At 38.3% G+C, this 17,188-nt stretch overlaps 1 protein-coding gene across 1 annotated transcript in view; it reads left to right on the top strand.

The window, feature by feature from the left end:
- SLC7A11 (solute carrier family 7 member 11) overlaps positions 1-17,188 on the top strand; it is a 432,997-nt gene that overhangs the window by 140,170 nt on the left and 275,639 nt on the right. The window contains exon 5 of the mRNA XM_053703668.1: positions 5,653-5,752. Coding sequence (XP_053559643.1) covers positions 5,653-5,752 — 100 coding nt within the window. The remainder of the gene's footprint in view (positions 1-5,652; positions 5,753-17,188) is intronic.

The following is a 17,188-nucleotide window of genomic DNA, read 5'->3' as shown; positions in this document are numbered from 1 at the left end:
AAGTGAGTCTCTGCCCAGCGAATTATCTTGGAGACTTCTAACATCGCTAGGGAGCTCCTGGTCCCCCTTGATGGTTGATGTAAGCCACAGTCGTGATGTTGTCCGACTGAAATCTGATGAACCTCAGGGTTGCTAACTGAGGCCAAGCTAGAAGAGCATTGAATATTGCTCTTAACTCCAGAATATTTATTGGGAGGAGTTTCTCCTCCTGAGTCCACGATCCTGAGCCTTCAGGGAATTCCAGACTGCACCCCAACCTAGAAGGCTGGCATCTGTTGTTACAATTGTCCAATCTGGCCTGCGAAAGGTCATACCTTTGGACAGATGGACCCGAGATAGCCACCAGAGAAGAGAATCTCTGGTCTCTTGATCCAGATTTAGCAGAGGGGACAAATCTGTGTAATCCCCATTCCACTGACTGAGCATGCATAATTGCAGCGGTCTGAGATGTAGGAGCGCAAATGGCACTATGTCCATCACCGCTACCATTAAGCCGATCACTTCCATGCACTGAGCCACCGAAGGGCGCGGAATGTAGTGAAGAACACTGCAGGAATTTAGAAGCTTTGATAACCTGGACTCTGTCAGGTAAATTTTCATTTCTACAGAATCTATCAGAGTTCCTAGGAAGGAAAACCTTGTGAGGGGTGATAGAGAACTCTTTCCCTCATTCACTTTCCACCCATGCGACCTCAGAAATGCCAACACTATGTCCGTATGAGATTTGGCAATTTGGAAGTTTGACGCCTGTATCTGGATGTCGTCTAGATAAGGGGCCACTGCTATGCCCCGTGGTCTTAGGACCGCCAGAAGAGACCCCAGAACCTTTGTAAAAATTCTTGGGGCTGTAGCTAACCCGAAGGGAAGAGCCACAAACTGGTAATGCCTGTCTAGAAAGGCAAACCTTAGGAACCGATGATGATCTTTGTGAATCGGTATGTGAAGGTAAGCATCCTTCAAATCCACTGTGGTCATGTACTGACCCTCCTGGATCATAGGTAGGATTGTCCGAATAGTTTCTATTTTGAACGATGGAACTCTGAGGAATTTGTTTAAGATCTTTAGATCCAAAATTGGTCTGAAGGTTCCCTCTTTTTTGGGAACCACAAACAGATTTGAATAAAATCACTGTCCTTGTTCCATCCGTGGAACTGGATGGATCACTCCCATTATTAGGAGGTCTTGCACACAGCGTAAGAATGCCTCTTTCTTTATCTGGTTTACAGATAATCTCGAAAGGGGAAATCTCCCTTGTGGGGGGGAAGCTTTGAAGTCCAGAAGATATCCCTGAGATATGATCTCCAACGCCCAGGGATCCTGAACATCTCTTGCCCACGCCTGGGCAAAGTGAGAAAGCCTGCCCCTTACTAGATCCGTTGCCGGATAGGGGGCCGTTCCTTCATGCTGTCTTAGAGGCAGCAGCAGGCTTTCTGGCCTGCTTGCCTTTGCTCCAGGCCTGGTTAGATTTCCAGGCCGGCTTGGATTGCGCAAAAGTACCCTCTTGTTTTGTTAAGTAATTTAGACTTGAAGTCACGTCAGCTGACCAAGATTTAAGCCATAGCACCCTACGCGCCTGGATGGCGAATCCAGAATTCTTAGCCGTTAGTTTAGTCAAATGAACAATGGCATCAGAAACAAAAGAAATAGCTAGCTTAAGTGTTCTAAGCTTGTCAAGTATTTCAGTCAATGGAGTAGCTGTCTGAAAGGCCTCTTCCAGAGACTCAAACCAGAATGCCGCAGCAGCAGTGACAGGAGCAATTCATGCAAGGGGCTGCAGGATAAAACCTTGTTGAATAAACATTTTCTTAAGGTAACCTTCTAATTTTTTATCCATTGGATCTGAAAAAGCACAACTGTCCTCGACAGGGATAGTGGTACGCTTTGCTAAAGTAGAAACTGCTCCCTCCACCTTAGGGACCGTCTGCCATAAGTCCCGTGTGGTGGCGTCTATTGGAAACATTTTTCTAAAAATAGGAGAGGGGGAAAACGGCACACCGTGTCTGTCCCACTCCTTAGTAATAATTTCTGTAAACCTTTTAGGTATTGGAAAAATCGTCAGTACACACACTGGCACCGCGTAGTATTTATCCAGTCTACAGAATTTCTCTGGCACTGCAATTGTGTCACAATCATTCAGAGCAGCTAAAACCTCTCCAAGCAACACCCGGAGGTTCTCAAGCTTAAATTTAAAAGTAGACATATCTGAATCAGGTTTCCCAGAGTCAGAGACGTCACCCACAGACTGAAGCTCTTCCTCAGCTTCTGCATATTGTGACGCAGTATCAGACATGGGCCTTAAAACATTGGCGCGCTCTGTATTACGTCTAACCCCAGAGCTATCGCGCTTTCCTCTGAATTCAGGCAGTCTGGCTAATACCGCTGACAGGGTATTATCCATGATTGCCGCCATGTCCTGCAAAGTAATCACTATGGGCGTCTTTGATGTACTTGGCGCCATTTTAGCGTGAGTCCCTTGAGCGGGATTCAAAGGGTCCGACACGTGGGGAGAGTTAGTCGGCATAACTTCCCCCTCGTCAGAATCCTCTGGTGATAATTCTTTTAAAGATAACAGCTGATCTTTATTGTTTAAAGTGAAATCAATACATTTATTACACATTCTCCTATGGGGTTCCACCATGGCTTTTAAACATAATGAACAAGGAGTTTCCTCTATGTCAGACATGTTTATACAGACTAGCAATGAGACTAGCAAGCTTGGAAAACACTTTAAATCAAGTTAACAAGCAATATAAAAAAACGTTACTGTGCCTTTAAGAGAAACAAATTTTGCCAAAATTTGAAATAACAGTGAAAAACGGCAGTTAAACTAACAAAATTTTTACAGTGTATGTAACAAGTTAGCAGAGCATTGCACCCACTTGCAAATGGATGATTAACCCCATAATACAAAAAAACAGATTAACAAAACGAAAAATATGTTTTTTAAACAGTCATAACAACTGCCACAGCTCCTACTTTTGAAGCCTTTTGAGCCCTTCAGAGATGTCATATAGCATGCAGGGGACTGCTGAGGGAAGCTGAATGTCACAGTTTGTAATTTTAACTGCACCAACTGTAACTTTTATACTATAACAGTGGAAAGCCTCAGGAAACTGTTTCTAGGCAAAAATAAAGCCAGCCATGTGGAAAAAACTAGGCCCCAATAAGTTTTATCACCAAAGCATATATAAAAACGATTAAACATGCCAGCAAACGTTTTATATTGCACATTAATCAGAGTATATACCTCTGATAGCAAGCCTGATACTAGTCGTTATTAAATCACTGTATTTAGGCTTTAACTTACATTAATCCGGTATCAGCAGCATTTTCTAGCAAATTCCATCCCTAGAAAAACTTAACTGCACATACCTTATTGCAGGATACCTTGCACGCCATTCTCCCTCTAAAGTTACCTCACTCCTCAGACATATGTGAGAATAGCAGTGGATCTTAGTTACGTCTGCTAAGATCATAGAAAAACGCAGGCAGATTCTTCTTCTAAATGCTGCCTGAGATAAAATAGTACACTCCGGTACCATTTAAAAACAATAAACTTTTGATTGAAGAAAAAACTAACTATATTTTACCACTTTCCTCTTACTACCTCCAGCTATGTTGAGAGCTTGCAAGAGAATGACTGGATATGGCAGTTAGGGGAGGAGCTATATAGCAGCTCTGCTGTGGGTAATCCTCTTGCAACTTCCTGTTGGGAAGGAGAATATCCCACAAGTAATGGATGATCCGTGGACTGGATACACCTAACAAGAGAAATATGAGTATTTTATAGCAGTAAAACAAATAAGGATGATGATATAAACAGTGAAAGTGCAATGTTTGTGTGAAAAATGCAAGCAAAATTAGATATGAACACTAAATATGGCCAGGTTTTAAGACTAGTAACTACAAATAAGACTGGAATTACCCCATTTGGAAGACGCTTCATTGTCTACTGTTGCAAATGATATGCCATTATGGAGATCAAGGCAACACAAGCCCAGAAAATCAATTTGTCAAATTTCAATGTAAATGGGAAGGCCCCATATTTGGGCTTGTAACAACCTGAAATCCCAGAAAACCTTTACCTGTGGGACATTGTTGTACTCATGGGACATTACAGTAGACAAATATGGATGTTTATTGCAGTAAAACCTGTCAGGGTTATTATATTCACAATAAAAATGTGTGCGTCTTTGGAAAAAAATTAAATATCTTATATCACACTTACTTACATTTTATTCAATTTAAAGGGATATTAAACCTAAAAATTATCTTTCATTATTCAGATAGCACATGCAATTTTAAACAACTTTCTAATTTACTTCTATCATCTATTTTTCTTTGTTCTCTTGGTATCTTTTGTTGAAAAGCATGGATGTATGCTTAGAAGCCGGACGATGTCTGGAGCACTATATAGCAGCAGTTTTACTAGAATGTTATCCATTTGTAAGAGGACTAGATTGTAACACTATATCCTGACATGTAATGCTACAGATGCCTACCTAGGTATCTTTTCAACACAGTAGATTTACAGAAGAAAATTGGAAAGTTTTTTAAAATGGTATAATCTGTATGAATAACAAAGGAACATTTTGGGGTTTCATATCCCTTTAAATTATAGTTCATATATAAATATTTGATGTAAAAATAAAGCCCTATTTGTCCTCTAAAATAAAATGTATAATAGGTGTGGGTGCAATTAATGTGAAAGAGGTAAATTATGGTTGACCAAACATATAGCTCAAATGCTAGATTTTGTTTACGTTCAGAACTTGGGCAATTGCCTCCATTCTTAAGGGGTTAATCAACTTTCCAATGTACTTCTATTGTACATGTTGGTATCCTTTGTTGAAGGAGCATCATTGCACTACTGGGAGCTATCTGAACACATCAGTAAGCAAATTACAAAAGACATATATGTGCAGCCACCAATTATCAGCTAGCTCCCACCACCTGACCCTATGTAGGTATGCTTTTAAACTAAGGATACCAAGAGAACTAAGCAAATTAGATAATATAAGTACATTGGAAAAGTGTTTCAAACCCTATGCTATATATGAAATATTGGGGTTTCATGTCCCTTTAAGGATATTTGAATCGTTATGCCAAATCACTCATCAAAATATTTTCTTTAACATAGTATTACACAGAAAAATAATTCAAGCTACTGTATTTTCTAACAACCTCAGTAATGAACTTCTCAAACTTATTTATTTTAAGTTGTAAATATTGTATAAAAAATAAATAAAAGAAAAGGCTACATTACACAGCAACATAGTTTTACATAACTTGTTGTTTTACATCTGCTCTTTATTCACATTCATTTTGAATGTATTTTTCTTCTGCAGAAAAAAATATATGGTACTGCATCCATGCATGTTCTAAACTATAAATTGTGTAGTATATATTAAAAATTTGCATTGATAGTCTTAGATTTGTTAGCTGTTTCTCTGTTCTTTGCTATTCATCTGTTGATTTCTTCAGGGTATATCAAAAAAAGATAAGCAGCTCTTTTCATGCAATTTGACAGCTACATTTTAAATTGTGACTCATGCCATATTTTATAAAAATAAATTTCTATGTAAACAGCATTGAATGACAAAAAGTATTATTTCACATCAATACAAACTGTATCTGAAATATATGTTTCAGGAGAGACGCAGAACTTCAAAGATGCCTTTGTTGGAAAAGATGTTAGTGTTATAGGGTTACCCCTGGCTTTTTACTCTGGGATGTATGCCTACGCTGGCTGGTAAGTTCTCTTGTTTAATTTGTCAAACTAAAGGTCAGATGGGCTTAGGGAATTCTATAAAAAAAAAAAAGGTGAGACGTCTTTCATACAAAGTAATGCAGTTTACTGGAAAGGGAAACTTCTCTGGGGAGAGAGAAGTTAGCAGGGAGCAGGGGGCGCCCCTATCAAATGAAATCCTGCTGCTAATACAAACCTGATTACACCGCTTTCACTGTTTAGTTTCTTACAATAAACTCTATTTTCATATGCCTGTGTTTTCTGTTAGGCCAGTAAGGGCTAGATTAAAAGGGATGCGCTATTTAGCAAACACTGCTGGAAGTAAACTTTTAACACATATGGGTTAGCTTGCATATTAAGTTGCATATAAGTTGAAAGTAAATGTTTGCATGGGAGCGAAACCTGAGGCTCTCTAACTTCAGGACTTTAGATATTGTGGCAGTGATAACTTCTTCTCCCCATAAACTTCATTAAAAAAAAGAAATAAATGACACTTATCATTCACGCGCTAACCCGACCCCACGTAAGACCTATTGTGCTCACCTGACGGGAGTGGTTCATTTTTCACATTTCAATGTTCTTCACATAGAAGAAAATGTTATTTTTTTTTAAAAAAATATACATTTCTATATATACACACACACACACATATATATATATATATATATTTTTTTTTTTTTTTTAAATATATATCTATGGCTATGTTTATATTTATAAAATGTTTTACCAGGAATCTTGGGATTTGCCAGCAATACATTACATATTGTACAAATAGTTACATAGGTATATACAGACACAAGATAGGTCTTTTTATAATTTACAGTCTTTAAAAGATTGATAAAGATAGAGAGATTTTTCTTTTCAAGGATCTCAGGATTTTGTAGGATTTGGTGGTTTACAGGAGGTTATTACACAGTTGAGGAGCTCTGAATGAGAATGCAGACTGACCATCTTCCTTTTTGTAATTGGGAATGGAGAGTAGAAGAAAAGGACCTTAAGTTATATGAGGAGTGGGGAGCAGGGGTGAGCATACAGCTCAGGTAACGCAGGATTTTCTCAGAAAAGTGGTGATAGACAAGGCAAGAAAGGTGAAGAAAGCATCTAGAGTCAAGCAAGAGCCAGTTTAGTTCTTGTAACATATCCCAATGATGAGTTTTGTAATCACATTGCAGGACATACATTATCATTTAATCCCAAGGCTTTGAGCTTGCGTTTTAAGATTTTGTGATAAACAGTGTCAAAAGCCTTTGCAAAATCAAGGAAAATAGCTTCAGCCAGTTCACCTTTTTACATTCCAGTCTTTATATAATTGGTAACTTTTAAGAGAGCGGTTACAGTAGAATGGTTTGGGAGAAAGCCAGATTAGAACAGGCTGGGGAAGTCTGTCTTCTGGTAAAACCTGCACAGTTGGATATAGGCAGATTTCTCCAATATTTTGGACAACACAGGGAGTAAGGATATAGTTTGAGACTAGTGTTTTATCTCCACTTTTGTTGACTGGAACAGCCCTTTCTGTTTTCCAAGCCTTGGGGACATAGCCAGATATCAGGGAGGTGTTAATTAGGGATGCAGTGGGAAGGGCAGTATCCGGTGCACTGAGCTTTAGAAGCATAGTGGGTGATCAGGCCAGACTGAGATCTCATTTCTAGATTTTGGCAATGATTAGTTATTTCATTAGTGGAAATAGGTATGAAACTAAATGTATGTGCACTGTTGTGTTAGGAGTTATCTTATAACCAGGGGTATCACTTGAAATTTAGCAGTATTCTACACCTTCACCTGGAACTGAATGGGTTACTTGACGAGATATCTCGGGAACAACAATCAGACAGGCAGCACATAAAGTCTAATCACTGTTCTGTTTATTATAAGTCATCACAGACTTTTATAGACAATTGGTTACAGTATATGGGGTTAAACAATGATTTATCATAGTCACACTATCTTACACAATATGTTTGGAACAAAGAAGTTCATAGTAAAAATAAGAAGTAAAAAAGAGTATTTTCAATGATCAAGGAGTGTTAGATAAAAGTATACCTGAGCGTATAGCAAAAGACACTAGGCAAATTATTGTGATAAAGTGTTCAGCTTAAAAAAAATCAGCATATTTTTCTCACAGCATAATAACTACCTTATAATGAACTATAATAAACTTATCTTAAAATGGTATGCTTACACAAAATGGATTATTAGAGACAAAATTGCATCATTATGGTTATATATTCTTACATTCCACCCTTTTATTCTAACAGAATAACATACTATGAAAATTAAACAACTATATATAAAAGGCAAAGTAAATTAGTAAATCTATTAATAAAAATATAAGCCGAATACTATGGTATAACATTAATCTATGTGAGAATACTGTAGAGAAATATATTCACATTTTCTGCTATAATAGTTAACTATAATAAAATGCTGAATAGGCCAATAGGGCACAATATGTCACTGCACATGAGTACGGGCTCTACAATACTCACTGTCTACCTCTCAGCATCCCCAAACTACTGGTCTGTCTGCACAAAGACCCAACCAGCCTCCTATCTACCCCCAAACAATACTGCATCTTTATTTTTCCACCTGCATAGCTAACATCCTCAAATAACACCACCATTTCCCTGCTCTGTACACTCCCCACAGTGAAGTTTAACATGGGAACAGCACAAGTATCTCTGGGTGGCCTCTGATCATTTTAAAAAATGTCTTTGTCCTCTTAGAGCTCCACCTCCTTCAGAAACTCTGCTTCAATACCATAGTCCATTTGCAGTAGGGGTGCTTTGCACATGACAATGTGTCCATCTGCAGAAACATGCTGGAAGTACGATGGTTTGTTCATGGGCTAGACAAGGGAAACATGCGGATCCTCATAGCAACAGATACTCAAGTCAGAAAGAGTCTAAGAAGGAAACAAAACAGCACATTAGTTTCTTCACACTTTCCCTTTGAACTACTTAAAAAAAATAACCTAGTGTTGTTTTATTCTGCAAAGCAACTATATGTAATGTTTATAATTCTCCAAATATGATCTTAGTAGAATCAGCTGTCTCATCTGATATAAACACAACTAATTTACTAATTATTTTATGCAACCTAAATTCTCTCACACTCCTGTATGAGGAAAGAATAAAATCATAACATTATTAAAACTACATAATCTTTTTAAAGGTAAGCACATCTTTTTGGTAAGATAATTGCCTTCGCTGACAAACACCTGGAATTACAAAACTCAAAAATCAATATCATTATACTACTCTCAAAACACATATTTCTCTGTATAATTTATATAGATTTCTAGCTGAGGTTGTGTTCTTAACCTCTTTATTGTGAGTAGTTTGACTATTTACTAAGGAATGATTACAATGTGAAATTCCTACAAAACTTCCTAATCTCATACCTTTCTTCATTGTAAGACACATATATCCCTTCTTCGCTTAAATATTAAGGGGCGGTATAAAAACATGGGGGAACCTTCTGTGTTCTATAATGATGAAGGGTCTAGAATATTCTGAGATATTGCAGCCTTTTCTTTAAACTATAAAGTTGCAAACATATTCTCTATACACAGTGGGCCATACAATAGGTTACAATACTGCAAGGTTTAGAGTTACACTTATCTAGAAGGTTACTTTGTTTAAGTACATAAACTACAATGTATACTAATACAAATAAGGCATACTTTCTGCAGACAAACCTATATGACTTCTTATAACTAATATGATCAATAAAAATAACACAATTACAAGACAATACAAAACAAGCAATATAAGTAAACAAGTTAAAACAATACTTTAATTTAGCTTTGGATGATTCTGTAACAGCATAACAGGTACTCAACTCCAACAGTCAAGGCACAGTCAAGAGAAGGATAGTCTTTATGTTCTGAAGACACACATAATAGGAAACAGTCATAGATTGCCCAGAGCCCAGTTCTGGGGCTGGTACCAGCTTGCAATGCATAGAATGGGGCCTACTTATCAAGCCGTCAACCTCAAATACGCTGGAATTCCGCAGCGTATTTGTGGCGAGGCTGATTCGCCTTAGTTATCAAAGGCTTCAGACCGACAAAAGTAGAATTTTGTGACGTAAGCTTCGATCCGCCGGACTCCGTCCGACACAGACCGATTCTTACGTCACTCCAGATGTTCCGCACACAAGTGCGGCACAATCTCACTACTTTTGCTAGTTATCAAAAAACTAGCAGGTACGCTCGGCACTTTTACGGCCCAGCGTACCTGGTTTTCAATCCGCCAGCCTGGAGGCGGCGGATCCCATAGGAATCAATGGGAGTCTGACCATAGCGAAAGTACAAGTTCGCTGCTGCCAGATATCCCATTGATTCCTATGGGAGCTGTCTACACCTAACACCCTAACATGTACCCCGAGTCTAAACACCCCTAATCTGCCCCCCCTACACCGCCGCAACTAAATAAAGTTATTACCCCCTAAACCGCCGCTCCCGGAGTCCACCGCAACTATAATAAATGTCTTAACCCCTAAACCGCTGCTCCCGGAGCCCACCGCCACCTACATTATACCTATTAACCCCTATCCTGCCCCCCCTATACTGCCACCCTCTGTAATAGTTTTTAACCCCTATCCTGCTGATCCCGCACCTCGCCGCAAATAAATAAATAGTTTAACCCCTAAACCGCCGCTCCCTGAACCCGCCGCAACCTATCTTAAATTTATTAACTCCTATCCTGCCCCCCCTACACCGTCGGCACCTATAATAAATGTATTAACCCCTATCCTGCCCCCCACTACACCGCCGCCACTGTAATAAAATTATTAACCCCTAAACCTAAGTCTAACACTAACCCTAACACCCCCCTAACTTAAATATTAATTAAATACATCTAAATCATATTTATATTATTAACTAAGTTAATCCTATTTAAAACTAAATACTTACCTATAAAATAAACCCTAATATAGCTACAATATAAATAATAATTATATTGTAGCTATCTTAGGATTTATTTTTATTTTACAGGTACCTTTCAATTTATTTTAACTAGGTACAATAGCTATTAGTTATTAACTATTTAATAGCTTACCTAGCTAAAATAAAGAGAAATTAACCTGTAAAATAAAAACTAACCTAAGTTACAATTACACCTAACACTACACTATACTTTAATAAATTATTTCTATTTAAAACTAAATACTTACCTGTAAAATAAACCCTAATATAGCTACAATATAATTAATAATTACATTGTAGCTATCTTAGGATTTATATTTATTTTACAGGTAACTTTGTATTTATTTTAGCTAGTTAGAATAGTTATTAAATCGTTATTAACTATTTAATAACTACCTAGCTAAAAGAAATACAAAATTACCTGTAAAATAAATCCTAACCTAAGTTACAATTAAACCTAACACTACACTATCATTAAATTATTTAATTAAACTACCTACAAATAACTACAATTAAATACAATTACATAAACTAACTAAAGTACAAAAAATAAAAAAAGCTAAGTTACAAAAAATAAAAAATAAAAGTTACAAACATTTAAAAACATATTACAACAATTTTAAGCTACTTACACCTAATCTAAGCCCCCTAATAAAATAACAAACCCCCCCAAAATAAAAAAAAGCCCTACCCTATTCTACATTAAAAAGTAAACAGCTCTTTTGCCTTACCAGCCCTTAAAAGGGCCTTTTGTGGGGGCATGCCCCAAAGTTCAGCTCTTTTGCCTGTAAAAGAAAAATACAACCCCCCCCCAACATTAAAACCCACCACCCACATACCCCTAATCTAACCCAAACCCCCCTTAAAATAACCTAACACTAATCCCCTGAAGATCATCCTACCTTTAGTTGTCTTCACTCAGCCGAGCCACCGATGGAACTGAAGAGGACATCCGGATCGGCAGAAGTTATCCTCCAAGGGGCGATGAAGAAATCTTCCATCCGATGAAGTGATCCTCCAAGCGGCGCTGAAGAAATCTTCCATCCGGGCGAGGTCATCTTCCAAGAGGCGCTGAAGAAGTCTTCTATCCGGGCGAGGTCATCGTCGAAGCCGGGTCTTGAATCTTCATCCCGCCGACGCGGAACATCCTCCTTTCCCGACGAACTACCGACGAATGAAGGCTCCTTTAAGGGACGTCATCCAAGATGGCGTCCCTTCAATTCCGATTGGCTGATAGGATTCTATCAGCCAATCGGAATTAAGGTAGGAAAAATCTGATTGGCTGATGGAATCAGCCAATCAGATTCAAGTTCAATCCGATTGGCTGATCCAATCAGCCAATCAGATTGAGCTCACATTCTATTGGCTCAATCTGATTGGCTTGTATTTTTCTTTATGTTTTTAAATGTTTGTAACTTTTATTTTTTATTTTTTGTAACTTTGCTTTTTTTATTTTTTGTACTTTAGTTAGTTTATGTAATTGTATTTAATTGTAGTTATTTGTAGGTAGTTTAATTAATTAATTTAATGATAGTGTAGTGTTAGGTTTAATTGTAACTTAGGTTAGGATTTATTTTACAGGTAATTTTGTATTTCTTTTAGCTAGGTAGTTATTAAATAGTTAATAACTATTTAATAACTATTCTAACTAGCTAAAATAAATACAAAGTTACCTGTAAAATAAATATAAATCCTAAGATATCTACAATGTAATTATTAATTATATTGTAGCTATATTAGGGTTTATTTTACAGGTAAGTATTTAGTTTTAAATAGGAATAATTTATTAAAGTATAGTGTAGTGTTAGGTGTAATTGTAACTTAGGTTAGTTTTTATTTTACAGGTTAATTTCTCTTTATTTTAGCTAGGTAAGCTATTAAATAGTTAATAACTATTTAATAGCTATTGTACCTAGTTAAAATAAATTGAAAGGTACCTGTAAAATAAAAATAAATCCTAAGATAGCTACAATATAATTATTATTTATATTGTAGCTATATTAGGGTTTATTTTATAGGTAAGTATTTAGTTTTAAATAGGATTAACTTAGTTAATAATATAAATATGATTTAGATGTATTTAATTAATATTTAAGTTAGGGGGGTGTTAGGGTTAGTGTTAGACTTAGGTTTAGGGGTTAATAATTTTATTACAGTGGCGGCGGTGTAGGGGGGGCAGGATAGGGGTTAATAAATTTAAGATAGGTTGCGGCGGGTTCAGGGAGCGGCGGTTTAGGGGTTAAACATTTTTTTTATTTGCAGCGAGTTGCGGGATCAGCAGGATAGGGGTTAATAACTTTATTACAGAGGGCGGCAGTATAGGGGGGGCAGGATAGGGGTTACTAGGTATAATGTAGGTTGCAGCGGTGTCCGGGAGCGGCGGTTTAGGGGTTAATACATTTATAAGACTTGCGGCGGGGTCTAGGAGCGGCGCTTTAGGGGTTAATACATTTTTAATAGTTGCGGCAGGGTCTAGGAGCGGCGGTTTAGGGGTTAATACATTTTTAATAATTGCGGCGGGGTCTAGGAGTGGCAGTTTAGGAGTTAGTAACTTTATTTAGTTGCGGGGGGCTCCGGGGGCGCCGGTATAGGGGGTAGAACAGTGCAGTTTAGTGTGGGTGCTTAGTGACAGGCTAGCAAGAAAGCTGTCAAACAGCCGAAGAGCAGCGAGATCGGATGAGTGATAACTCTCACAGTCCACTGCTCATCGCCCCGCGGCTTTTTGACAGCTTTTTTTGATAACTTAGGCGTATTTTTTCAGGTCCGCGGCGGCGATGTGAGGCGAGCTTAGGCGGGCGTATTGGGCCAGCGAAGGCAGAAAAGTTGACGGCTTGATAACTTCCCCCCAATGGATCCAAAAGATAGTTCAGCAACTTTTACTTTTACTTTTTATCTTCTTATTTCTTTCCTTCACCTAGGCGCCAGGGATCTCTTTATGTAAAAGGTATACTTGCAATCAATCTTCAATCTTTTGGAGAGTGCACTATGGAATTTTATCTGTACAGATTTACCTAAATATGGAAAACTCAAAAAATTTAGTTAGTGTTTTTTTTCTGGAAACAGCTCCATGATCTCATCCTGCAACAACTTGTCTAAATATTTAAGGTTAATTTTCTTACTTACAAACACTCACCCAAATCACAGAAAATAAAGATACTCATCAATACATAAAGATACTCATCAATACTCCCCCCCTTTGTTTGCGTGAAACACCCTATGGTGCCTATCTATCAAGCTCTGAATGGAGCTTGATGCCCCGTGTTTCTGGCGAGCCTGTAGGCTCACCAGAAACAGCAGTTCTGAAGCAGCGGTCACAAAGACCGCTGCTCCATAACCTGTCCGCCTGCTCTGAGCAGGCGGACAGACATCGCTGGAAATCAAACCGATCGAGTACGATCGGGTTGATTGACACCCCCCTGCTGGCGGTCTATTGGCTGCGAGTCTGCAGGGGGCGGCATTGCACCAGCAGCTCTTGTGAGCTGCTGGTGCAATGCTGAATACGGTGAGCGAATTGCTCTCCGTATTCAGCAAGGTCTGTAAAGACAATCCATGTACTCCTAAAAAAAGTAATATCCTTAAAATCAGGCAAAATCAAATACACCTCAATATTCAATATTACATTCATACAGCACCCTTCCACACACATTCCCTGAAAATAAAAACATATAAAAAAAACCTTCTCTAAGAAATCATTTCAAAACAACTGTCCACTATGCAAAAAACAACAACATTTACAGCCCTAACAAACTGTTAACAAACACAATCAACCTGAAAGCAAGCACATATACTTAAACACACTGAAACACAGCACTGAAAAATACCACATTCTAACAAAACACTGCAAATAATTAAAATATTATAACAACCATTAGCTATGGTTTTGTAATTTTTACTCTGCACAATACTATGAAATCATGCTAATAATGCAATCACTTTAGAAGATCAATAAACTGTAGTTGCATGTTTACAAATAAAACCCCTAACCATGAATAGATAAAGAAAATATACAAACACATAAGTACTATATTCTGGGAAAGGTCAGATAATAATGGCACTGTCACTGCTCTATGGTTTCTGCTTGTATGCACAGTGCAAACTCACTGTTAAAGAATCATGTTTATCACAAATACTATGGGAAAAGCTTTAGAACTAGTAGTGATGTCGCGAATAGTTCCCGGCGAACATAGCATGTTCGCGTTCGCCTCGGCGGGCGAACATATTCGATGTTCGATCCGCCCCCTATTCATCATCATTGAGTAAACTTTGACCCTGTACCTCACAGTCAGAATACACATTACAGCCAATCAGCAGCAGACCCTCCCTCCCAGACCCTCCCACCTCCTGGACAGTATCCATTTTAGATTAATTTGGAAGCTGCATTCTTAGTGAGAGGAGGGACAGTGTAGCTGCTGCTGATTTAATAGGGAAATCGATAGCTAGGCTAGTGTATTCAGTGTCCACTACAGTCCTGAAGGACTCATCTGATCTTTGCTGTAAGGACAGCACCCCAAAAAGCCCCTTTTAGGGCTAGAACATCAGTCTGCTTTTTTTTTTCCCCCTGTGTAATCTAATTGCAGTTGCCTGCCTGCCAGCGTGTGTGTCAGCCTCGCAGCGTATACGGTGCCCACTTGCCTAGTGCCACCACTCATATCTGGTGTAACAGTAGTGTACATTTCAAAAACAACAACACTTTTTTGACTGTGAAATAATAGCAGACAGCTGCCAGTACCCAAGATGGCCGCCAATAAGGCAGATGGGGAGGGTTAGAGAGCTGTTTTGGGGGGATCAGGGAGGTTGGGGGCTAAAGGGGGATGCTACACCACAGCATATGTAAATATGCTAAAAAATGTTTAAAAACCTTTTATTTTAGTACTGGCAGACTTTCTGTCAGTACTTAAGATGGCGGGGACAATTGTGGGATGGGGGAGGGAAGGGGGCTGTTTGGGAGGGATCAGGGGGTCTGATGTGTCAGGTGGGAGGCTGATCTCTACACTAAAGCTAAAATTAACCCTCCAAGCTCCCTACAAACTACCTAATTAACCCCCTTCACTGCTAGCCATAAAACACGTGTGATGCGCAGAGCAGCATTTAGCGGCCTTCTAATTACCAGAAAGCAACACCAAAGTCATATATGTCTGCTATTTCTGAACAAAGGGGATCCCAGAGAAGCATTTACAACCATTTGTGCCATAATTGCACAAGCTGTTTGTAAATAATTTCAGTGAGAAACCTAAAATTGCGGAAATTTTTTTTTTTTTTAAATTTGATCGCATTTGGCAGTGAAATGGTGGCATGAAATATACCAAAATGGGCCTAGATCAATACTTTGGTTTGTCTACTACACTACACTTAAGCTAAAATTAACTCTACAAGCTCCCTACATGCTCCCTAATTAACCCCTTCACTGCTGGGCATAAAACACGTGTGGTGCTCAGTGGCATTTAGCAGCCTTCTAATTACCAAAAAGCAACGCCAAAGCCATATAATTCTGCTATAATGGCATGTCTGGCACACAGTGTTGGGGCAAGCACTGATACCTGGTCTGCAAAGCATGGTCAGGGCAGGTATATCACCTATACTGCGCACTGTGAAGCGGGCGTAACCCTTACACTACCTGATCGATACAACATCATACCTGATGTTTTAAAGCACGTTATTCCAAACAATTTAGGAATGTTAGGTGATTTATGCCCTTTATGGATTAAAACCAGACTCTGCATCAACTATGTAATTTTCCATGGGATTTTTGCCATGGATCCCCCTCCAGCATGCCACAGTCCAGGTGTTAGTGCCCTTGAAACAACTTTTCCATCACTATTGTGGCCAGAAAGAGTCCCTGTGGGTTTTAAAATTCGCCTGCCTATTGAAGTCTATGGGGGTTTGCCCGGTTCGCCCATTCGCAAACTTTTGGGGAAGTTTGCGTTCGCCAACCCAATTTTTTAGGTTTGCGATATCACTATTTAGAACCCAGTCTATAAGAGGCAGTAAGCAGCCATGTTGCATGCTATACCATACTTTCATATAATCAGGATTCTAATAAATACACAACTATTTGATTCAATTTTTATATATAATTTGATATTCAACATTTTTGCAGGTCTCTGGCTAAATATACCAATTTGATACAAGAAAATAAAATTTCTGAAAAAAATAATAATAATAATAATAATAATAATAATAATAATAATTATTTACACTAATAGATTAAAAGGACAGTTTACCCCAAACAATTATCACCTTTAAATTGTTCCCAACGATCCATTTTACCTGATGGAGTGTATTTAATTGTTTACAAGTAGCTCCTTCACCCCTATTTTGGCATTTGAAATAGCTAATTTAGCCTGTTGTATACCCACTTATAGTAAAAGTTTGTATACTGGAACCTCATCTATTGAATAGCCTAAGTAACCACAGTCAGAAGAAGAAATTACACTCTCAGTGGGGTTCAGTATAGTTAAGTGATAAAATGATAATTTTCCATTGTTCTGTCTAAGTATTGAGCTCCGGTT

Source organism: Bombina bombina, chromosome 2 (assembly GCF_027579735.1).
Source record: "Bombina bombina isolate aBomBom1 chromosome 2, aBomBom1.pri, whole genome shotgun sequence".
Taxonomy (NCBI): Eukaryota; Metazoa; Chordata; class Amphibia; order Anura; family Bombinatoridae; genus Bombina; species Bombina bombina.
This window is presented reverse-complemented; position numbering and strand designations above follow the sequence as displayed.